The sequence below is a fragment of the Pogonomyrmex barbatus genome, unplaced genomic scaffold (genome assembly GCF_055798465.1).
Source record: "Pogonomyrmex barbatus isolate J1 unplaced genomic scaffold, ASM5579846v1 scaffold18, whole genome shotgun sequence".
In the NCBI taxonomy this organism is placed as follows: Eukaryota; Metazoa; Arthropoda; class Insecta; order Hymenoptera; family Formicidae; genus Pogonomyrmex; species Pogonomyrmex barbatus.
This window is the reverse complement of record NW_028297114.1, coordinates 4,387,335-4,412,115: the sequence shown is the minus strand read 5'-3', so window position 1 is coordinate 4,412,115 and position 24,781 is coordinate 4,387,335. Positions and strand designations below refer to the sequence as shown.

The 24,781-nt window shown below is 37.9% G+C and overlaps 2 protein-coding genes across 10 annotated transcripts in view; both read left to right on the top strand.

Annotated features, from left to right (window-relative positions):
• The window catches only part of LOC105431733 (cyclic nucleotide-gated channel alpha-3), a 162,127-nt gene extending 148,442 nt beyond the window's left edge, over positions 1-13,685 (top strand). For 4 of the 9 annotated variants that reach the window (XM_089075210.1, XM_089075205.1, XM_089075208.1 and 1 more), the window contains 4 exons: positions 2,649-2,816; positions 9,266-9,586; positions 12,571-12,916; positions 13,545-13,685. In XM_089075210.1, coding sequence (XP_088931336.1) covers positions 2,649-2,816; positions 9,266-9,586; positions 12,571-12,839 — 758 coding nt within the window. In that variant the 3' untranslated portion in view covers positions 12,840-12,916; positions 13,545-13,685. The remainder of the gene's footprint in view (positions 1-2,648; positions 2,817-9,265; positions 9,587-12,570; positions 12,917-13,544) is intronic. The other 5 variants (XM_089075209.1, XM_089075207.1, XM_089075212.1 and 2 more) reach the window with 3 other exon arrangements.
• Positions 13,686-14,074: 389 nt separating this feature from the next.
• On the top strand, positions 14,075-22,694 carry LOC105431734 (uncharacterized). Its single transcript, XM_089075233.1, has one exon. It carries the CDS (start codon positions 14,716-14,718, stop codon positions 15,136-15,138), a length of 423 nt encoding a protein of 140 aa, XP_088931359.1. The 5' UTR covers positions 14,075-14,715; the 3' UTR covers positions 15,139-22,694.
• Positions 22,695-24,781: the final 2,087 nt, after the last annotated feature.

The window sequence follows — 24,781 nt, the reverse complement described above, 5'->3', positions numbered from 1 at the left end:
AGAATAACAGGCTAAAGAAATAAAACGTGTACGCTGAATCGTCATTCGACAACGTATCGAAATTATTTATTAGCGCTTCATTCTTTTATTTGAAGATACGTGTAAGTACGCCGATCGGTGGAAATAACAAACGGCAAGTCAGCCCCTCGCGAGGCGTACCGGTCGATAAAGTTTTGATGAAACATATTTTTAGTCAGTCACTGCTCTCACAATTTCTATTTCGCTTCCGTAGTTCTATTAGAAAACATGGCTTAGAACTAGGATCGATTCAGATCCGTATCCTTTTTAGTCGCGCTCCTTTCAGCAATCGTATCTTTGATTCTCACAATCGGTGCTGCAACGCTGGGACTGTCACATCTTTTCTTATACCATTTGCATACCTATTAATTGTTACTATAATTGACGGATGGCATTTGTAAAGAATAAACATATATATTTGCTCGTATAAATTGATTGTGTAATGATACTGATCGCGGTTATTTATAGCTTTAATGCAAGTGATGATTCGATTGCCTGTGCGAATGATTATATTGCGCTCGTTTACAAATGCTTTCTACGAGCATTTTCATTTTCTCTCACGCGATATTATCATGTTATTACTCATTGCACTATTCACGTATCTTTCTCACGATTTGTCACCATCACTCCCTGACGTAGGCTCTTATTGATGACTGTAATCTTTACTGCTGTAATGCGTGCTAATTTCGTACGGTTGTATTGACCTGCATTCGGATCCGCCAATTATTATCAATAATTATATATATATATATCTATATACACACACATACAAATTGATTATGTTTTACACACGTACAAATTGATTATGATAGTACTTTTCAATGTTTATTCTTCTTTATCTCAGCTAACTCTTTTGAAACATCAAGTTTGGTTATCATCGATTTATCTACGAAGGAAGATAGTCGATTTTGTTTTATCTTGCTTTTATTATGCGAATAAAAAAAATTAAAAGAAATCACTGACAAGGAAAAATAAAATAGGCTGTCTCCCTTCAAGAGTATATATATCCACTATCAAGTATCGACACATCTCCATTGCAAGTATATAACTATTATCTATGACAATATCTATCCGATGCAAGTAACGATAAGGGAAAATCAGTGCGAAGGAAATAAGAACAAACATATTTCGGTATATACTTATTAACATTAAAATGTACAATACAATTTAAAAAAAAATAAAATTTATATGTCACCTTGTACGCATTATCGTGACAATATTAATTATCACTGAAAACATACAGCAAAATTGTCAATTAATGATAATATATTAAGTATCGTTATAGGATAGTGTTTAATTAATTAATTAAAAAATTGTGACATACTAGACATATAATGTTGGAGCACCAAAATTTTATCTTATTGAAACATTTTGCAATTCTAAAGAAGCAATATGTTCTTAAGCGGCTTATCTTGATAATGTATTAGAATCTACTCGGGAAAGAGCTATTTGAAATAAATAATTCATATACTCGAGGAATATAGAAGCGGAATTCGCATCCTCTAAATTTCTTCGATATATAGTTAACGATTTCGAGCGTGTTGCGGCATTCGACCGAAAAGCGAATGAAAAGCGGGCGCGGAGCGACTTCGTTACGTTCGAGACGTGAAAACTTTGTGAACAATATATGACGTGAGTTGCACGGGCTATTTATAATTCTCGCCGTGATAGAGAGAGAGACGCGTGCCGCATGCTGCAATTATAGTAGAGCCAACACGGACGCGAGAGCATAATTTTCAATCAACGGCGAAGACTTTCCCGCGTCGCCTCAGCTTAATTATTACAATTTGTATTATGGCTCAGGTGCAGTCGTAGCATACTAATGAAGCAAGACTCCCAAACATAACATTTATCTGACGGTTAAATCTTTCTCCGGAAATTTATAAAGTTTACTCGACTCGAGCTTCTTGTTATTGCTACGTTTCAGGCCGCGCACGTCTGTAATCTGAAGCAATTACGCTTTTCATTACCTTGTTAATTACGCTTGTCCTTTTACGTCGGCATATAAAATATCGTTGACACCAATTAAAGTTGTAAACAATGGCTCGGTTGCGTTATTATCACATTGTGGGCAAGCTACTTTAGTAGCCTGGTCTTGCGAAGTGTGAGAGTTTCTCTTTTCTTTTTTTTTTTTTTCCGCTGGAAGCTAACTAGGTTTCATTTCGGCAAAAACCGCGACGACGCGAGAAAAGCGAAAGCTCGCGGGAATGGATAAATACAGCGTGGGATTATACAGCGTAGAACGATTAATCCGTACTTGCTATTATCCATCAATAAATTTATCAACGGACAAACGTTGGACGAATTAAACGGCTTTCTTAAAAAGTCCGAAAAGGAAACGAGCTGAGCGACCAATTAACATAGAAACGCTGAACCGTAACGGACTCGATTAATCAAAATTACGCGCTTTTACGCGGATGTGAATGGCGATTTAAATGGATCTTAAAGAGATAGCTCACGCGCATGGGTGACATATTGTTGCGATTCGTGTCCGAATTAAGGAGCGAGGATGAGATAAATGCTGTGTAGGTAAAGCGGCGAAACGATCGATGACAGATCGATCACGGTGCGCGGTTACATAAGAAAGCTTGATGCATCCCGATAACCAATAAATGGCTACATCGACGCAGGTAACCGGCGAACAGCCAGCGTGCGCTCGGTCGGCTACTCGGACCTCTTCGTCCTCAGTAAGAAGGACATGTGGGACGTGCTTAAGGAGTATCCGGCTGCCAGGGTGCGCCTTGAAGCTATCGCAGTCAAGAGGCTGGAGAAATACAAGAGAGCTCCTCTGGAAAAAGGTGAGTCTCTCTCTCTCTCTCTCTCTCTCTCTCTCTCTCTCTCTCTCTCGCTCGCTCGCTCTCTCTCTCGCTCTCTCGCTCTCTCGTCTCTTCGTTCGTGCATCGAGTATATACAAACAGCTATCATATTTCTTTAACGGCGCCAGATAGATAGGGCAAAATCGATAAGGCATCCCTCGAAACGTGGATCGGGATAACTTTTCGAAATTCTTCGCGAGAAAGTTAAAAAGCTTTTAAAGATGCTCCAGGAAAATTTCCCAGACATTTTACACAGATGCAGCTAACAGGCTAACAAAAATCAGATTTGTAAAACTTTCCAGTTATCTTGACAACTTGGCTGATTACGACAATCTCTTCCATTTATTTGATAAAACTTGGGAGGAAAGCTACGTTAACTCGTGAAGTATCGACATTCAAAAACTGATAGCGCTTCCCGTTTTCTTTTCTTTGTTGTAATCCCTTTTGTTTTCCCTTTACGTCTGTCTTAGGGGGAGAGGGGGGGGGGTGTTTCGCGAGTGATTCAAAGATTGTTCGCGCAAGATGCGCTACATTCGACGATGTGCGCGTCGGAAATGCGCTTAAAGCTCCTTTTCAATTCGCTCGTTTTCGGAGTTGCGCGGAAACAGGCTCAAATGCGACTGTGAAAACGCGTCACGTCTTGCGAACAGCTGGGCGCACAATCGAAACGCCGCGAATACCTGCGAAACTTTCCTCGTTATCATCGTTAAAATAGCTAGACTCGCGGAAGTTTACGCGCCCTCGGCAAGGTAAGTTCTTCGGGGGCGCGGATGCCATCCGGAGAACTTCGAGAGCCAGACCAAGAATGGAGGATTCCATCAAGATATGCTCATCGCTAGTACAGCGCATTAACGAATTAACCGACGTGGAACACTGGAGTTTCGAGCATAATAGTTGTTAAAGATGTCTTTGAAACGGATATCTCGTATCGTATCCTCCCCCCGTGATATTCTAGAGAAGATGAGCTACAGATTTAACATCCGTAATCTTTATCATGGAATTCGTTTTCCTTATTTCCTTATTTCAATTGCGTCCTACACTATGGAAGTGAAACTTAGCTATATTCTGAATACTTTTTTATTAAAATTAATAATCAAGTTTTATTCCTGAGAAATTTTTACTATTCGATAAAGATAAAAGTGTGATTGAATATGCTTTGAGAAGGTCTTTTTACTTGATTAACTGTTGCTTAAATTTCCTTTGTAAGAACTTCAATTGCCTTTTCGTTAATTTGCTTGATCAATTTTCTCATCTTTCATCATACAAAATTTAGTATAGTTATGTAACCAAAAATATCTCTTTTGTTAAAAATTAATGAAGACGTGACCTCTCCTCATATTCTTCCTTTTTCCCCTCTTTCGAATCATACGACGACTGCAGTAAAATATATGCCAGCTAAAAAAATAAACTATGAGTCAACTGCCTCGAGAGTTGTATGTGAATCAAAGTCTCTCTCGCATATCGCTCGCCTTTTATTTCCGAAAAACCGTCGTTCAAAATATTCTTTTCAACCTCCATTTTTACTGAAAAAACGCTCGCGATGCTCCGTTTTCTCTCCGTGTAATCCCTTCTCGTTTCTTCTGCAGACGTAACGAGCATCTAATGCAAGTGGGCCGTCGTGCATGAAAAGTTGGTTTTGAAGGTTTAGTTTCCATAGAAAAGTTTTCAAAAAATCGACCTAACACTTGACACTGACAAATATCGTCATGTATTGAAAATGCATTGAAAAAGATGCACGTACAATTTTTCTTACCATCTACATTTTTGACACTGAAAAGATCCCCTTATTAAAACGCGACTTAATTATAAATTCAATCCGCAATCGGTAAAACACACAAAATTGCTCGAATTAAATTTCCCTCATTTGCTCGATATTGCTTGAAAAGATCGCCGCTGAACAGCCAACCAAGCTATCACTTTCCGTCTGAATCCTTCACAAAGGGAAGTAAGTCCGAACCTTTGCTGCGGGCATACAGATGAAAACTCAGCAGCTCCAGTCAACTCGACAGCAAAAAAACAAATAATTTCCTTTTTCTTCCATGGACACGGATTCTCAAAGCTAAAAAGGAATAAGCGACTGTATTATATTTTCCACGACGAGGCCGTGCTCGTAAGTTTCGCGCGTAACACGGCGAACTTCGCCGCCTTACACAGGGTGAGCACAAGGGGGTGGCTGCTTTGCGCCGCGTCGCAGCTCTGGATTAATTAATTAAACTCCTCGGCTCGCCGGTATGCCTATTACCGGCACACGTGAAAATCTTTTGAACGCAACGAAATCACGTCTTCACCTGGCTGAGCCCTTTCAGCACTGCTGCACTACGTGATCCTGGATACTCTCGTTAATGTCTCGAAGGATTTTCGGTCGTTGAACTTTGGTCAAGATTTCGAACGATATATTCTAGGCGTGAAACTTTCAATGGGCATTTAACGCCAAGTTACGTTGCACTTTATACGAACAAGCGCGCGTCTCTTTGAAGGGAATTACGAAATGAAGAACTTTAAAACGCGTTTAAAGAAAAGGATATTAATGTGAGACACGTTTGTTGAATTTAATTTTTTATATCGGTAATCTTTTTCCGAAATATTACATTAATATGTAAATATAAATATATTTTTATATCGCTGATTATTTAGAAAAAATATTTAAATATTTTGCATATATGTGATGTAAAGCGACGGATGTGTAAATATGATTTTTACGCGGGGAAACTGTGTCATCTCGATTCAATGCCGCATGCCGCAAATTCGCCACTACTGTTTTACATGTTTCCCTCATATGTCTCATTTGCCTAATGCGAGAAGCGCACGCAGGGTAAACATGAGATGGAAATTAGATGGTCGCGTTTAACGCTAAATACGCGAGAGCGAACGCCGCGCTATCTCGAGATATCTCTATCTCGAGATTTACTCATCCGCATGCGAAATGTTTTCGTGACCTAATTCCGGACGCACGTAAAAGAAGAATGGACGAGCCGGGTACTCAGCGGCGAAAGTCGATGCCACGTTGATGGAGATAAATGGCACGAGGAGTCCCGGCAATTCTTTCCTTCCGGGTGTCCCCCATTGATCTGAAATGCGCGAAAACGGCGGTCAGAATATCACGATATGGCAATATCAACCTCGGTCCATGAGTTTTATCTCTGGATTTTGAGCATCCTCCGGTCTACTTTTTGCTCTCCGGCGAAAATATGTGCGAATTTATACGCGACGGCGTCGCTACCCTTTCAACTATAAATTTCGAAGGAAGGTGAATTAAAAGAAACGGAGAAAAGTGATCGCGTATTCGCAACGGAAAGTTGGAGGCAATCCATCTTTTTTTAAGAAGAAGCAGAGAGGGCGAAAATAAAGCTAAAAGAGAAGGTGTTTGACATATTCGATAATATCGTTGATACCATAAAGTTTTGCAGGAGAAGCCGAAGAAGATCTGAGAACCCATAAAATTTTAAACAAACATTATTTCTTTATGTACAGGGATGAGAAAGACTGTATTTTCTTGTTCTTCGTTCAACTTCCGTTTCCTCCTTCTCTTAAAGAATAAACGTGACAAAAGACCCGACAGCTATAATTTTGATATAACGGATTTTAAAAGCCGCAAAGAAATAAACGCGCACGAGAATAGAACGAGATATTCTCTTTTCCATAGAACGCCTCGAGGGCATGTCGCTTCGATTTCTTTGAGGGCGCGAGTTAACCCTCGTGCGTTTTCCGGTAACGCGGCTGAAATTTCGTTTATTTCGTTTATAAACTTTCCTAGCCATTCATCACCATCGGAACGATGGGCTTTCATTCGGCGCTCATCCCGTCGCGCGCGGCCAGCGTACTTCCACGTCGTGCTACGGGATGACGTATGGGAAATTAGGTCGACGTAATAAGTGTAATGCGTAACGTGAGTTATTGAAGAGCGAGTTATGGAAGAGCGCTGCGTGATGTAGCGCGATGCCAAGAGCGAGATCCGATGGCTTATCGATCCGCCGCCGTTATCGGTGCAACGTTCCCTAATTAACGTGAAAGCGGAAAAAAGACGCGCGTCCACCAGCCAGCGTTACAGATTTAAAAAGCGCACGGATTGCGGGACGTTCAAATATTTAACCGAGGTAAAACCGAGGCAAAAGAAAAGTGAAAAGGGAGCACGTCGGCAGAAAAATGAATAACTTATACTTAGACTCTTAATTGAAATAACTTCAAAAGAATCGCACCTCGTGCGTCACAAAGATAACAATTTTTTTTGGACCTGCCGTGTCGTGTATGCTATTAGCCTCTTGATCCGCGATTTACTTCCCATGATGTCATGGTGATATTTAAAGGTCACTTTAATTACGAGAGATTTTTAATTTAATCGACACTGAACCCACACGTTCTGCATAACAACGATTAGTCGTTATATAATCGTTGTATTATTAAAATTCTTAGTGACTGAAAACATTTGAGAATATATTTGCAATACGTAAACATATTTCTAATTCGTTACTTTGCGTAATTTGCCATTTTACATCTCTCGACCGGCATATCAATCTGTTATCAATCTGTTATCAATGTTGTATAACTGCGAATGAATGTTGTTAAAGTCCACTTTAGTCCATGATTGATATCATGTTTTGGCGTAGATTACTATTTATAACTTTATGTACTATATATCTTAAAATATACTTGCATAAAGGATATCTCAAACTGAATGCCTTTCCACTGATAGATTTTGTGGAATATTTTAAAACTTTTATATAAAAGTGTCGAGGCTATAACAGTTTTTAAACGGGAAGCATTTAAAGTTGACCAATCGATTGCGGAAAATTCGCTTTTACTCAGACGTGGTATATCGCACAGTGAAATTTGACATCGATTCGATTTCAAGATATTGACAATTTTTCATGTAATGATCAAAAAATTACTTCAAACTTTGTCGTATTTACTCTACGTGATTATTTATATTTCACTAATTATATATATTTTATTTATATATATTCATATATAATTATATGTTTTATGTATGAACATATTCTATATATAATTATATATGAAAAATTTTCTCCTGAATAAGGATTAATAGTAAACACAGTAATTCAAATTAAATTAAATTCTGTTAATTGAAGTCGGATTCGGTATCATTAAAATTATGAAGTGTATCCTGAGTAGGCGAACCATAGTGAATCATTGTATAAAACTATCTTCATTGCTTGCTTAAAAATTTGATAAACTTTAAACGATTTTTGTTTAAAAACTTTTACAATCTCAATATTTATAAGGATTTTTGTCTTAAAATATTACATAGAATCCGTTAGTGAAAAAAACATTCAGTACATTTTACATGTTTCTTTTTAATTTTTAATTATTCAAATATTTTTCGTTTTTTAATTTTATACATGGCGTATAAAAATACGAAATTCTATTCTGAATTCTTACACAAATTATCGTGTCATCTAAAATGGGTTTTCACCGTAATAATCCGAAATTCCTTAAGCGATTATATATAAGCGATATACCTTCATTATAATACTCTCGCAAGACGGAATCGGTAACGGAGTCGGAAGGATTATGCATTTAGTTCGACGATTGGAGGATTCGCATCAAAGTGAAATAGCGTACTATTGATGTCACTGAATACTGTCAGTCGGTTAAATGTCAACGCGATCCGAAAACGGAAATTCGAGAGCACGTACAGATCGTATCAGGCACGACGTGCGTAAACACGATGAATAACTCGCATCGCGAATGAGTGATATCCTAAATAAATGGCTAGCTTCCCTTCGTTGTTTCCCCGTATTTCGAAAATACTGATAACTCCTCGGTTGGACTTTTCGCGCACAACGGAGATTTTACTTCCAACAAGATGGAAAAACGTACACACCAACGATATCAATGAAGAGCAACTCTCTTTTTAGATCGTCGGCTCGTTGCGGTAAATAAAACCTCGCACGATAACAGATTTCGTCGAAGCTCGGAGCGAAACACAGTAATATACTGTTTCACGTTAATTAAAACGAAGTTAAAACGAATTTGCGAAATTAATCATTATCTTGGTCATGTTAATCTTTTTCGACATGCAGAATGCGTTGCCAGAAACAGACATATTAAATATGTCTCTCTCTTAAATTTCTTTTAGCAAAGCTGCATATTTTACATGACTCTTTGTCCATTGTACTCACTCTGTAATAATGAATGAATCTCTCGATGTATTTAATTCCATTATCATTTTTACAACGACAAACTCAGAGAAGGAATATTCGAATCTGCAATCAATTTAAAAACCCGCCGTCTTTATTCCCACAGACTTTAACAAAAACATTATTAATTAATCAATTTAAGCCGTTAATGTATAAAACAATAAAATTGTTTCGATGTTTCGATAAATAATCAAATTAAATATCGTTACTGAAAGCCGATGCGTTTCATTCTGTAAAATGAATAACTCGCTAAAGCAAAATGTGAATTTCCAGTTGCCATGGGCAGATGCCAGAGCACACCGGGTCTGGTGGAGTCGCGAGGTCGCGTGTCGCTGGAGGACATGTGGATATCGCCGATCGATCTCAAGACCCATGCATATTCGACGGCTGCCTCGTTGTTCTCGCCGAGTCCGAGCCCAGTGACGTCTCGTACCGTGGTGGGCGGGGTGACCACCGACGCGAATAACGTGCCCAGGAGCACGGAGAGTCCGATGAGCGGGGCCAGCAGTGGTCCTAGCAGCGAGGATCAAACGGCCAGGGTGCAGCCATCAGCCGCCACCCAAATTTCCACCGGAAGACAGTCCACCCACTCCGGTGAGCTGTCCTCCTTCAACTTCACGCCACAGAAAATCAGAATATTTTTTTCCTCTGAATTTGGCCAGATTTGTGCTCCTTCTCTCTCAAAAATATTGAAATTTCTTTTTACGTTTTAAAAAGGATTCTGGCGATCGGATGGATAAATCTCTCACATTGGTTGTATTTCTATATATTATATAATGTATACCTGGTATATTTATATTACAAATCGCAACTCGTAATCCTCTTATGGGTTTTGCCAGTGGTGGCTATAACTATTGCGTCATACTTCAAAAAATCGATACCCAAAGCTGATCAATGGAAATTTGGATTATCAGTGAAACGAAGAATAATAAAATATTAATTTGCATTTTATATTTATTTGACAATTAAAAATAAATAAAGCCTCGAATCGAATTAATTCTATACTCTACATAAATTAAGAAATAATTATTAAATATCAAAATTTAATCGTGAAAAAAATGTCATTAAAAAATTCTTATATGTTTCTAGTAATTTTGTCGGTCTATGATTATTTATACGAGGATCAAAGCAAATACATCTTCAAAGTCGGAGTGGACTCGATATAATGAGTTATGAAAATATTTCTGTTCAAGCATTTGAAACATCGAGTAATTACGTAAATTGCATTTTCCGATCATCGATAAAATGCTGCAAACGCGATGGAAAGTTTATCCTATCCCAATCGTGCTCGATATGCCGTAAATTTGTTTCATCCGTGTAGAACGAATTTTACATCGGATTTATTTTAAAAATATTATCGATCTCCCCAGCTGCCTTTGGCGATTCTTTTGCGATAGCATTACGCCAGAGTATATAAATCATTGCTGATAACCGAGCTTACTGTGTGTTCGCGCACAAACTGCTGACGCAAAACCGTAGTTTCTTATAGACTATAAGACTTCGCGATTAAGTGAAGCGCGAACACGGAGAGAATAGGAGGACCTTCATAGCCTCTCACTTTCTAGTCATCAATATTTCACGTTCCATAAAAGCTTTTTTAGAAAGGCCCTGTAATGTTTGTACCATAAACCATCAATGTCGTTACGTTCGATTGAACGTTTTGTAATAAGGTTCCATCCCGGAGATATTTCCAGAACAAAAGACTCTGAAACGCATGCAGAAGCACCTATATAAAACCCTCCCCCTCCCCCCTCCCCCAGATTCTCGGCAACATTATGGAAATTGTCATTATTCATGATATTCCTAGAGACGCGTTTTATTATTTGTATCGCTACGATTCATTTATCTCGGCAGAATTTAATTGTTATATTTTCGAATATAAGCTTTAATTGTTTATTGCTTATGAGGAGGAAGATTGATGAACCGGTGCGATGTGTTGTTCGCGTTGCCGGAAGAGAACTTCATTGCGCCTTGATGAACGAACGTTGGGGCGATTCGGTCGCATCCGCGCCGCGATCGGATTAGAATTCCGCGGGATGTGATCTCATTGCGTATCGAATCTAACCGGACGTGAATAAACGGCGGGCGTTTATCGGCGGCCGTAAAACGGCGAAAAGGTAAATTCAGAAATATCGCGGGGATAATGAATGACGAGCGACGCTCGGCGCCACTCGTAAAATAGCGCCCCCCCCCTCCCTCCCCCGACCATTAACCCCGATAGATACGAAAGGTAGTAACGATTTAACGTGTTTCTGCCGACGTTTATATGTCGTTTGGGAAATAAAATCCCGCGCCTTCACACACTGGAAATTCCATTGGTAATCGAGCGTTTCCGCGTATTTGGAGCGGGCGTGTGTATATTCGCGAAATGCGGTCCCACCTCCCCGATTAAAGCGACAGATTTCGCTGCCGGCGGCAACAAATCGGAACGCGAATCGACTGCAAGCCGATACTGATTTAACTGACGAGATATCACCACGTTGTAATCGCTCACCCCTGGGTACGGTTAAAATGGAAAAGCGATCTCTCCCGAAATGGAGCCGACAATCCCCGTGCCGCTCGAGCGTCGACGCGAGGAGTGACACGATCAAGACGGATCTCCAGACAATACCCAGGCCGGACTGTCGGATGTATACCCGGTGATTCGTGAATTAGTTAGCAGTTTGCTAATGCTAATTCGCGTATGTTGTATCAGTACGCGTTGTACCCCTCGATGCGACGTGGGGAGGGCTGGCGGTTCATCCTGCATGCGAATTCTATTATCGCGCTGGTGCAACCGAGCTGCAAGAGAGAAATACTAATCGCGCGCATTAATCAACATCAGCGAATCACAAAGACCCGTGGACGCGCTCGAGAATTCATTTCGCATTCGTACAGGCCGGCACTGTTAAGTGCGGAACTCGTTTGTTGCTCTTTCTGAGCAACCTCCTCTCATCTAACTTTCAACGATCGATAATTGCGCGCGCTTGTACCATAGCGGCGGACTGAAAGACAAAAGTCCGCATTCACGTTATATATTATAATGCTAAGTACCTCTCGCTGGAACGCGATCTCCATATTAGACGGGGGATGGAGAATAAAACGAGCTCACAATTCGTGATCGGGCGTTTCGTCTGCTCGTTCATCCGTTTTGTATTTTTTTGTATTATATGATTACCAAACCTCTGGATATTATTGTTCATCGTAAGAATATTTAGGTTTCATGTACATAAGAAAATGAACTTTAAATCAAGAAAAATATTTTTATATTTTCAGAAGCAAGAATATTATAATCTCTTGAAAAATTTTGGTGTATCTTGATTTGATTAAATTTCGTATTGATGCAAGTATTGTTTTGCTCAACTCTAGAAAAATTTTCTAAATATAAAGATTATAATATTCTTGCTTATATACATAGTATTTATAGTTGTATTAATACAAATTCAATCAAGACGAAAATTTTTCTAAAAAAATTGTAATATTCTCGTTTGTATATGAGAATTGCCTTAATTTAAGATTAATTTTTTTCTGTGAAAGATGAGTGATAATTTTGTGAAAGATATGAAAAGATGTCTCTACAACGACCTGTCTTATTTCAGGTATGACCTGTAACAGTATGACGCAGCTGGTGAGCGAAGGTGCGACACCTCTGTTTGGCACTCACGAGGCTCTGTTGGCGGAAATTCAACGTCTACGTGAGCGCCTGAAATGCCTGGAGACCGAGAACGCGGCGATGAGCATCAAGCTGAACCAGCAGCAATGGGAGGTCGAGCATCGGCTGGCCGAAATCGAGATGCAGATCTGCGGGGCGAGCTCGACTTCTAGCGTCGAAGACAACAATGAGAGAAATCGGGAGAGCATTATTTAACGAGAAACAATGCCGCGAGAGCGCGGCAAGACCAAGATCGAACGAATATGCCATTACCTTGTCGGAGCCGCTGATAGGTAGCGCAAAATACTTCTTTCCAGCATAATCAATTTTTGCATTAATGCGTAAATCGAAATTTTGTATATTAAAATTAAATATGATTTTTAACATATAAATATAATTAAATATAATTAATTATAATTTTAAAAGAATATAATTTTAATTATTTAGTGAATACGTTTTTTAAATTAAAATAATTTAATAATATGAGATATGTGCAGAATAAAATGAATATTTAAATTATTTAAAAAACCAAATTTATTAGTTTATAAATAAACTTAGTTTAATAAATGTAAATTAGTTAAATAAATTAGTTTATAAATGTAATGATCTAATTATCGGTATAAAAAGAGTGGATAATTTTCGCGTAACAACAAACGTTTACAATATTTAATATAATTCTATGAAATGACACACGCATTGCAATTAATTTTTTATAAAATTCTTTTATTTTTTTCTTGTTTTATTTTTTCTTTTTTTATTTTTTTATATTACTTTACAGTCGATTACCACAACAATAGTATTGTCGACGTCTCTCCTTTTATATATAAATTTTCTTTCTTTATTTGTCCATTTTGTAAGATATTAAATCTGCACGTTTGTATTAAAATTTATTATTATTATTGATCACATCGGCTGTTGCAGGTATGGCGTTGGCGATCAAGAGGAGCCGGACGACACGAGGGTCTTCAGTGACACGAAGTCGATCGGTAGCTTGAGCCAGTACCTGTTCGAGAGCGACGAGGACGAGCGTTACTATGGTACCTGCAACGGCTATGTCTCGCAGCCCGGCAGCAAGTCAAACCTGCTGCTGTGCAGCGAGTGCGATCAGAAGACGCGTACCTGCACCTACCGACCGCAAACACCTGGCTCGTGTGCCGGCAGATACGTGGAGGAGCGTATGGACGATCGGCATCAGGAGCCAGGAACCTCTCGTGCCTACAAAAGCCCGGTGAAGCTGTCCTCCCCACGCTCGTATCATCCAGATCAGGATCGTGTGTCGCAAACGTCCTCGCCGCGATCGTACCACGATCCGGAACAGCCAATGCCGGTAACGTCACCTCGATCCTACCGGACGCAGGAGCAGCAGCAACGACGCGGACGGACCGCCAGAGACACGGACGATCGAGGTGACGTCGACAGAGGCGAGTACCTCGACCAGTTTTGGTCCGAGGATTGAACAAGTTTGTTCGCTTTGCTTAATTAATTTGAATGGCCTCGATGTTCCTCGACGATTCGTTGTTTTCCCACCGTCTGGTATATGGACAACGTTTTCAATCGTCGCACTCGTATTCTGGAATTTTGTCTCTAGCAAAAAAATCTTTCTTTGATTTAATCCTTTATTGCTATTAGATTCTAAATCTTTATTGAAACTTTTAAATTTTAATTCTATTACGAGAATGGATGTTATTATCTAACGTAGTTAACTTAAAATGCTTGCGAGATAATTTTAACGGATTAAAAAAAAAGTCACTCTGATCTCTTCACTTATTTGTATCTGAAAAATCACGTAGTATTTGTTCTTTTTATTCTATTTTTGGCACGCATTTGTATATTTTTCTTCAATTTTCCAAACCGCAGTTCGCCACTTCGCATTTTGGCCCCAATGATTTCGCTGCTGCTTGCGCATTCGCATTTCTTGCTGACGTTTCGCGCGATCTCCGAGACGGCTGCCGCTGTCGGAGATGGCCTCTTAGAACAATCAGGCGACGATCCTAGATCGTGGCAACCATCGAGCTAACCCGACGATCTGCTCACAGACGTCCGCGATGAAAGCCCGATCTGCAAGCTCTGCCGAGGTAACGGCTACATCGTCATGCACTGCGAGCACTGCGATTTCTCCAGCGAGGGCGACCTGATCTGCTTTCGCTGCCAGAGCGACGAGGGCTCGTCCAACGGTCAGGTCTGCCCGCGCTGTGAGCGGGAGACTGGGATTACGTCAAGCTCCGCCGGCAGATCCGGTTCCAGTGACGAAGGCAACGGGAAGTATCCGGTGGATGCCGTGGTAAAGATCCAGGTAAACGATCGGATGATCGACATCGACTCTGACGAGACCCCCGAGAGCGAGAGCTCGAGCAATTATCATCCCCAGAGGGGCGCGATGGAACGGCTCGACACCATCGTCGAGACGAAGGGCGACACTGCCAGCGAGAACGACGAGGAAAACGGCGGCGGCACGAAGCTCAACGGTACCACTAGCGCAAGATATCTCAATTATATGATCGTGCTGTTCCTGTAAATAAAGATGACGTTAAAATAGATGCGGCCGGATCCGCGACTTGCCTGGCGTACGAAGAAAAGTTTCCAGGGAGATCGAATGCGAGGTCTGTAAATTATTCGATTGTTGAGGCGATAATTTTCTTAATTTAATTTAATTATAATATCTCGGAAAACTAATTTTAACTGTAACTATTATAACTGTACAGTGAGCGAAATAATTTTATCCGAGAAATTTCGGCGTCATTTCTCTCTGAATTTTATGACTTCATTTCGACTCAAGTCGAGCGACGTTATATCCGCAATGTATCGCGATCGATCCGCGAAATTGCACGGCGTTTGGTCGAATCAGTTACGAATCGATAACACTAACATCAGGGAGCCGCGGCTCGAACCGCACTGTAAATAAACTGCCACAGGATATAATTGATCCGTACATTATAGGACCGTATAGATTAATTAATAGATCGCTCGTAATATTTAAGATTCAGATCAAGTGAGGCAGGAAGAGGGGAAGAGAAAGAAAGAATGTGTGTGTGTGTGTGTGTGTGTGTGTGTGTGTGTGTGTGTGTGTGTGTGTGTGTGTGTGTGTGTGTGTGTGTGTGTGTGTGTGTGTGTGTGTGTGTAGATGCATGTGTGTATCATGTTCGAGGTGCGCTGTATTGCCATGAGCTGAGATCCGTGACGCAACGGTCGACACGTTTCGACGCGCGATTCTTGAAGCGAGTGTGTGCAAAGATTATAATTACTCGATTACAATTGGTCATCGGGGTTTATCTCGTTAACGGCGTTAATCGCGGAACGTCAATAATTTGAATCAATTAAAATTTATACGATTTTATCGTAATGTCGATTTTAAGTAGCTTCGAATGTAAATGCGAATGGGAAAGAGAATTAGAAAAGGAATAAAATTCAGATATTACTCATTAATTATGAATGAATCGATCAGAAATAACTTTGACATTATTCGTTTATTTCAACGAGTTATTTCGTTGATTTTTTTCGTTATTTCATTTATATTTTTTTTCCATGTATTAGGATTTGATGATTTCTTTATTATGAGATTATTATTTTCTTACGCAATAACTGGGAAAGGCGAATGGGTATTGATCACAAGTAATTACGATTCTTGCACAACTCTCTACTAACTCATGTTCGGGACCAACTAAAGCCATCACCTACATCATCTGCTTCCGACTTTCGCTTCCACCTGTGATCATCGTCTGTTCGTTTGGCCAAAGAAAGATTTAAAATATGCAGGACCTCGAATAATTTTCTGTTTCTGACGAAAAAATCGACGACGTCATCTTTGTAGGCAGCATCGAGATAGTCGAGTCGAATACTTCATTTTCTCACAACAAAGAAAAAAGAACGCATTTAGAGACGAATCCATAAATCCATAGAATCTATAAGTCCACCGAATCGTGAAAAAAACAGAGGATAAGAATAAAAAAGGACGATTTCGTTCTTCCACGTTTGTAATATGCGGCAGCGATTTTTTTTAACATTTAATAAATTATTAAGTAGGATTCTTTACTAGACATATACGTTTTTTAATGTTCATCTTCAAATTTCGTGAATATCCAGATGTATTTGAAATTCCCGGCATGTCGAAAATGGATCAAATTTGTCAGAGCCGTAAAATGAAAAAGGCAATGAAAGAAGAGAAAATTCGATTCTCCTTCTTTCTTTTTCTTATTCGTCGTTTCAGACAAAGTGTGAAAGATAATCCGAATGAGTGCGGAGTCAAGCGCAATTAAGTGAATCAATTAATTATCGAAAAAAATTAATTAAAATTAAATTAAATTAAAATCAATGTGATTTCAAAAAAATTATTTTATCGATTTTACGATTAAACGAATTGTTTTACTTTTAAATCTAAACTCATCGAAATAATGTTAAATTCAGATAAAAAAAAATTAAAAATCTCGTGTAGAAAAATTTAAGAATGAAAAATTCAGAAAAATTCGAGCATTTTGTACATCAAAAAATAAAATATTTGCTACGTTGAAATTATACTAACAATTTTTTAACTCGAGAGCAACATCAACTCAAGAATGTGGAAGAGCAACATAAATCTCGCGGGACTGGGCTCATGTCATCTGTATGATATTCACTGAACAATGATTATCACATAAAGGAATTATCTTTAGGAAGTACCAATATCCAGTAAATTGATTCCACCGTGCTGCGAAGTCGCGGTAATTCGAAAAAGGAGTAGGAGGAAACGAAAAGGAGGAAGAAAGAAAGAGAACATCGCGAACCGGATAGTTCAGTTCGGAGACACGTAGCGATTAAGTGCTCTTACTACGAAAGAAAAAAAAAAAAAGAAAAAAAATACGAATGCTTCGCGAGAATTACAGGCGTGCGTCCCGCGCGATCTCGTCCGCTCGAGTTACGCTCTCCGCGGCCGAGAGGGAACATCATTCTACTGCCACGTTGATTTAGAACACCTCTGTAAATTTCTTAGGGGAATTTGTAACGCGTTAAGGCGACACTTCGATACCGTTGAGATTACATTTACTCCCGTACGCGCGATCCCGAGGTAGACGAGATATTCGAGTCTCCCTGCCTCCGTCTCTGATGAGAATCGAGCTGGCATGATCCGGAGATAAATAATTCACGCAAGACGCTCGGTACGAGATAACATAAAACATTTGACAGCCGAAAGAGCATTGCGACGAGCGTTAGGAATCAGACTCGCAAACAAAAGCTCTCGGGAGCTCTCTCTCTGTGTTTTTCTTTTATTTATTAAAGTTACTCTTACGGACTCAGGCTCTCGAGTGGTTGTCGAGCGATGGTTATTCTTCATTTCATGATTCGTCAAAGTGATTCCATCAAAGACTACTCTGAGAAAATAAAACTCAAGTATAAAACTCATCTGTAGCTTTGCGAACGAAATATTTATTATAATGACTCGTATCTATTTGAAAGAATTGCCGAAAATTATTCTCAATAGTTAAATTTATTCTTTGGTTGTAGAAAATATTAGATAAAATCATTCTGTTATTCAATTTTTTGGAAAGTTATATACTAACAAAAAAGGAAAGATAAGAAATTATGCATGACATTTCTCGACATCGTGCGTAGTGTCCAGAACAGATCTATCATTCGTGATTCGCGACAACGGAGGATCAGTCAATGGCAATAGCCATATACAAAATGAGAGAGAAAAAGGGAGGCTCGTCACGAAGGGATGAGAATGCGTTTAATCAGCCTTACTTAGACAATTATTATCTACATTATTATACTAAATTTATATGCATGTAACTTGGGTGATTTGCGTACGTGTGTGTACATCGGCGTATCTTAATTACAATCCTTGACGGTATGTGCTGTGGACAATGATAATCTACGAGCAACGTGTGATCGTAACGTAGACACGGTGTGTGCATGTTGTACATAAGCGATTATCATTTATATGCCGTTCGGCACCCGGCAAAGTATTTTGCGTTTGGCGTTTCGGAATCTTGTCCTCGATCGGAATCTAATCATCTTAATGATTATGTGTAAATAGCGTTATCAGTACTGTATATTTTACGCTGTTTAACTGGCTGTGATATTTATATGTTCAGAGTTTAATTGTGATTAGCGATACTCTACGTTGACCCTGTTAAATGTACAAATTGCGTGTCCCATACGTTTTATCGATACGTTTACTCGATTATAAACATCGCAAGAGTTTTTGGAGTGTACAATTAACTTGCCGAAAGATGCAGATCGTTTGCAAATTATCGTCATTTTTTTCTGAGAACTTTTGTCGCAATTACGACAAAAATGTTGACACTTTACAATTTAGAATTATTTGTAGAAGCTTGTAATCATTTATTACAATAATATCTCATTATCATTTTATTATTATTAATATCGGAGGTGCAAAATACTTGTAGCATGATGTACTTGTTAAATTTATTAGTGCAAGTAAACGGTTTACGATTTAAGTGCCACAGTCCGAGGAGCATGTCTGAATTAATCGATTTTCAACGGACGATAGTCACGCGTTGCTCTGAGTCGTTTAAATGAGTAAAAGCAACTATAAGAAAACTGTAAAATAACTTTCAGGAGACACGCGCGACATTTCGTAATACCATACGATCTTACGCGATCGATATCAATTATCAATGATCAATCGGATCATCTCCCTATCATAATAACACTTTCGCATGACTGTTTGCGCGATATTGAGTTTATTGAAATATTTATCGGTGTTACAAGCGACGTAGATATGTATACAGAGATAGGAACGCCATCGGAGATTTATGCAGCCATAATGGTTCGTTAGAAAGAGAAAGATGTTGTTAATGATTGACCATGTATTCATCGTGCGGTTAACCGTCTCTTTTTCTCTCATAATTCGAGTGCATGTTCCATTGCCTAATTATATCTAATGATCGAACGTCACGTTCCAATCACGTCCGCGATCTTAATTTTAACGACGATCTTCAGGTCCAGCCTTCCCCTAGGAGAAGAAATCATATCGATCATGAAGAAAAGTTTTACGTGACGAAAAACGTTTTTCGATGATTATGCATACAATCGCGATGCATGTGTTGTTCGTCAACTTTTTATAAAGCCAAATTTACAAGTTTTGCATACATTTAAATAGTCATTACATTACGTAGTCGGACGTTCGGCAGCCAGGTTTTCAGATAATCGCTACGTGGGAAACGTCAATAGAACTTCTGGTCGCTTTGTGGATCTTATCAGCCAATTTTTAACGCGTAATTAATATAGTACGCCAATTTTTAACGCGTGCCAAGTTTTTACGGTGGTCTTCCCTTGCACACGGTGCAATATGATTGTAAAATCGTATGCGATTCGATGAAACATACAGCGTACGCGGCGAACACCGAAATAGTAAATTGCACGCGCGCATTATGTGTGCCAAAAATATAATTGAAGCGTCACGAATTTAACATTTTTTTTTAAATCGCATAAAAATAGGTTTTCTTAAAAACGAACCGCGAGCGGTTGTGATTGTATTGGTCATTATTGTATCGCGCTCTTCCATTAGAACAAAGCCGATTATGTCGGCATAAACTCCACAAAGTGATCTAGAGATGGTAATCGGATGGTAATCGGTTTGCCTTTAATATGTATCGCTATCGTGCATGCAACGGAATCCTTAATGCTTAACGAGATTACGCTATTCCATATCGGACGATAGGAATATATGTAAAGATATTTATCGACATGCGAGCGTTTTCACATGAAAACTTCTTACATTCCTCGTATTTCTTAAAATATTTCATTTTTAGTGACAGATAAATTGAAATGCAAATTTCAGCGATAATAGATAAACGACGTTGTCATTTGTTCACTTTGTTCCGTTTTGAGAATTTGTGACGATATGCATACTAAATTTAGAAAGATGTATCGCATAATGCGTATATATTCGTGATATTAGATGACTCACGTAGGAAAAATTATATTTAAAATGTGATTCTTCATATAGATTGAAAGATTCTGCAAATACAACGGATTCAACCATGTTTATCTTACCAGATCAGAATTATACATATTATGGAAAAATTTATTCCAAGATATATACGAAAATATGAAGAAAGACACAACGAATTTTTTATTTTTTTTAAATTTTTTATTTTTACATAATTATGCATAATTGATCTCGAGCATCGCAACAGACTTCTCTCCCCACAAAAATATCATACTTATTATTTTTAATTTAAAATCGTTATAAATATGAGGTAGTCCAAGATTTATATCATAGTTTACATTGTATCACAATTTTTCACACTATAATAATAATTGCAATTACTAATTTGCTAACACTGTTACAAGTTGTTTTTATCTACGTGGCATTTTAGAGATTTCCAAAGCATGATAAATATTTTTTATCATAAAATGATCATATAAAACTTAGTAGTATAAGAATATCTTCAGTAAGCCAAGCAACAAAATATGAAAGTCCAAGAGGCGTCTGAAGAAACTAAAAATTATTTGAGCAATTACACATCTCTAGACAATTGTATTGCCTGGAAAGGAATGAGAAAATTGTTGTTGATTTCAGTGTAAATTATCTCGTCCTAGTCAGTCAATGTGACCAACGTCCGCATGGCACAGCTAGATATCATTTCTACGCGCGAATCGCTCTCGAAAGAGAGTCTTCTGCCATGCATTTTTCTGCATTTGTCATTTCGCTACCTCGATCACATGTCACGGCGCTTAGCATTAAACGATCTATCCGATATTAACATAAATGAAACGAGGGAGAGGGGCGAGTCTCTCAATAAGGCTCTTAATGAATGGTTACTCAGGAATAAAGTTATAATATAATAACAGTTGCGATATTGAATATTAACATTTAACGAACGACCTTTTGTAAATATGAGTATAACAAATATATAAAAATACACGATTGCATATATATATATATATATATATATATACAAAGAAATTTGTACAGGACGATTCGGAATAAATCGCCTTTTTATTATGTGAATGTTAGAGCGTCATTGCATGACAGTCCTCGTGATAGGAACGTAAAACGATTAATGCCAGAGGCATATTGTTATATTCCCCTATCCAAATTTCGGAAACGTCTTTATTTGAATTTAAAGTATCGTTACGCATGTACGACGAATCTGAATTGTCTTGTACAATTTTACGATCGCCCAATAAGAGATGACAAGCCTGATAGAAACGCATACGTGAACTCGTGTATTTGCGCAAGGGAAAAGCAGGAGAAAAAGACAAAGAGAGTGGCTGCGTGTGAATGCAAAACGTATGAATAAAAAAAAAAAAAAATTATATAAGCCTGTATGTGCGAGATTAAAGCGAGAATTCACTTCCATTAACGGAGAACTGACCAAAATGTCGACGACGGTGCCGTGATACGTGTCGACGATCATTTATGTCGAAAGATAGACAACACCAAAAAGAAAAACGCGAAAAAAAGAAAAGGAACCGGAGGAAGGAGGGAGAGGGAGAGAAGGAAGCAGAGAGAGACGGAGAGGCGAGACGGTGAATTCGTTGGGAGACGCAAGATGCATTCGCGAGCGTGATTAGATCGGCCGACACGTTGACTGCCGATTCGCGAACATCAATTGATTTCTTTGCAATATGAGCGATCGGCGAATACAAGAGGTAAGAGATAAAACAGCGATCGGCGGATCAAAGTGTCGCGACCGCTGCTTGAAATCGGTATAGCTTCAACGTGGCTCGATTTCGTAGGCATGCAAGAATCGAGCTGCAGCATCCTCGAAATCCGGAGGAATGAAATCTGCTTCTTCGTGGCTACGAGATTGTGTCGAACTCGAACTTGTCGAAATTCTTACGATTTCGAGTCCTTCGGTCGAAGGGAAAAAGGGATCACCGATCCTTCGGTCGGGATGCACGGCCGCGTGTGCGTATTCAGGCGCGTGTATGGCGTACGTGTATGATTGTACACGCGCGTTTTTTTGTCCATTTCTACACGTATATCTGTTCTCTCCTACGACGATAGAAGGTTATTTTTAAATTTTCGAAACTTAGCTGTGCCGCAAGCGTGCGAGTGTCAGTACGATCGGATGTCAGTAGGAATCCTGAAATATAAATAGACGATTGAAGTGGACCGCACCACGGGCTTTTCTTTCGTGTGTGACCGACGATTCTGAACTCCCTCCTCATCCTTCCCACGCACAGCATCCACAGATGTTATCTGTTTATCGTGCGATTATCTTGTATACATATAATACACTAATGTGCTCTACTCCAAGGAAGATGCTGGAGGACGTATCTTTTTTAAACGTATGACAAAAGTCTTATTTCTTCTTTTTAACACTAGAACTGCGATCTGATCATTTCTATTTCTTAAAATAATATCTCTTTCTTGCGTATTAAAAATGTAATTTTCGAATTTTTTAACTTTTCATCAATCTCTTTCTCTTTATTCTGATGGAACATTAAAATCAGAAAATTTTTAAATCTAATCTTTAATACCTTTAATAAAAAAAATATATTAATTGAAAAAGATAGAAATGATAAAAAATAGTGTTAAAAATTTTGATATTTAAAAGGTATAAGGTTTAAAGGTATAAATTATGATTCTATTAAAAATACAAGTAAGATAAGACAGCGCAAGAAAAATTTGCTGATTGTAATTATATTGCGACAAGTCATTAAATTAGTTACGTAACTTTTTGAATTTCATGGCAATTCATTCGGCAATTTGAATCCGGTTTCGTCCAGACAAAAGACGCCGAACTGGAGTAAAACTACCCTTCCTTTGTTCGCCTGTAGCAACCCCAAGGAGCCAAGAAGCCAATAAAATTTATGTTACAGTCAAGTCAAACTATGCTCAATAGTCGAATTTCTGAAAAAAATAATTTTATTCGTGGTTCGTCTATCATAAACATTTTCGAAGAATTAAATAAACATAAAATTACATAACACGATATTACAGTTTGTAAAGACATTCTAGGAGAACTGAAACTTGTAACTCATTAAATCGGTATCGTTAAAGTGGATACGTTAATTTAACGCTGGCTCATTAAGTTTCTCAATTTTCAAGAAATGTTTTCACGAAATATGAGTTTGCAAAACGAAGAACTAGGAATCAACAAGAAGTAAGTTCAGAGCACAACTTTTAAGCGTGATTGGTGATTTTATTTATTAGCACATTCATTAAACATTATTATTTATTAAGCATTATTTTATTGTAGTAATTTATTAGTCACAATTACATAAATGTTTATTAAACACCTAAAATAATATATTAATGTTTTATGCAAAATTTTAAATGGTTAGAAATCGAAAAAATATTTTTCTTTTATCTAACAAGATCAAATGTTTGACATAAAAAATTTCAAGTATTAAATTAAAAATTTTTTAATTTAATGTGCTGTTGAATGTTTATTGGTGTACGTATGTATAACATTTAAAATTTTAATGTATAAATATAAATATTATTAATTATTATATAAGAATCAAATTATAAATTTCGTCTTCCGCATATATTAAAAGAATAAGAAATAAAAATATAAGAAATAGAAATTTTATATAAATATGCATCAGTTAATAATCAACATTTTTATTTAAATAAGTTTAACAGGAATTACAAAAATGTTGTATCAAATACATATATTTTATATTACATAAGCATGAGTGAAATGCTATTCATTCATTTCCGATGAGTCATTCACTTCTGCATAAAAAGCACGATCAGTACGATATAAAAGCAACACACGTTTTAGGTTTATCTTCATAGAAGAATATTCCAATGCCTATCACTAAAATAATTGGAATTACTTTATTCATATAAGTACGATCACAACAACCGCATATAACTAAATATCTAAAGTTTTATAAATACAGCGAAAGGATCGCAAAGTCTATTTTCTCTGATAAAAAAACAAAGCACATAAAAAATGTGGAACTTTCTAATTGTGATTGTTGATGTGATACTGAGCGAACTATTATTTATGTTATATACTACAGAATTAATCAAGAGAAATTCTTGCTAATTGAGAGATAATTGGACTAATGATAACAAAATGATCATATCTTTGATTAATTATTAAAATTGAATTTTAATTTAACAGTGAAATAAATAATGAGTTACCACGTTGTTTATTGCTAGAATTTTTTTATTTTACATTGAATTTAAGAATAAACGTTTTGGCTTAAGAATAATAAAAATACACATGAACATATTGAAATCTTTG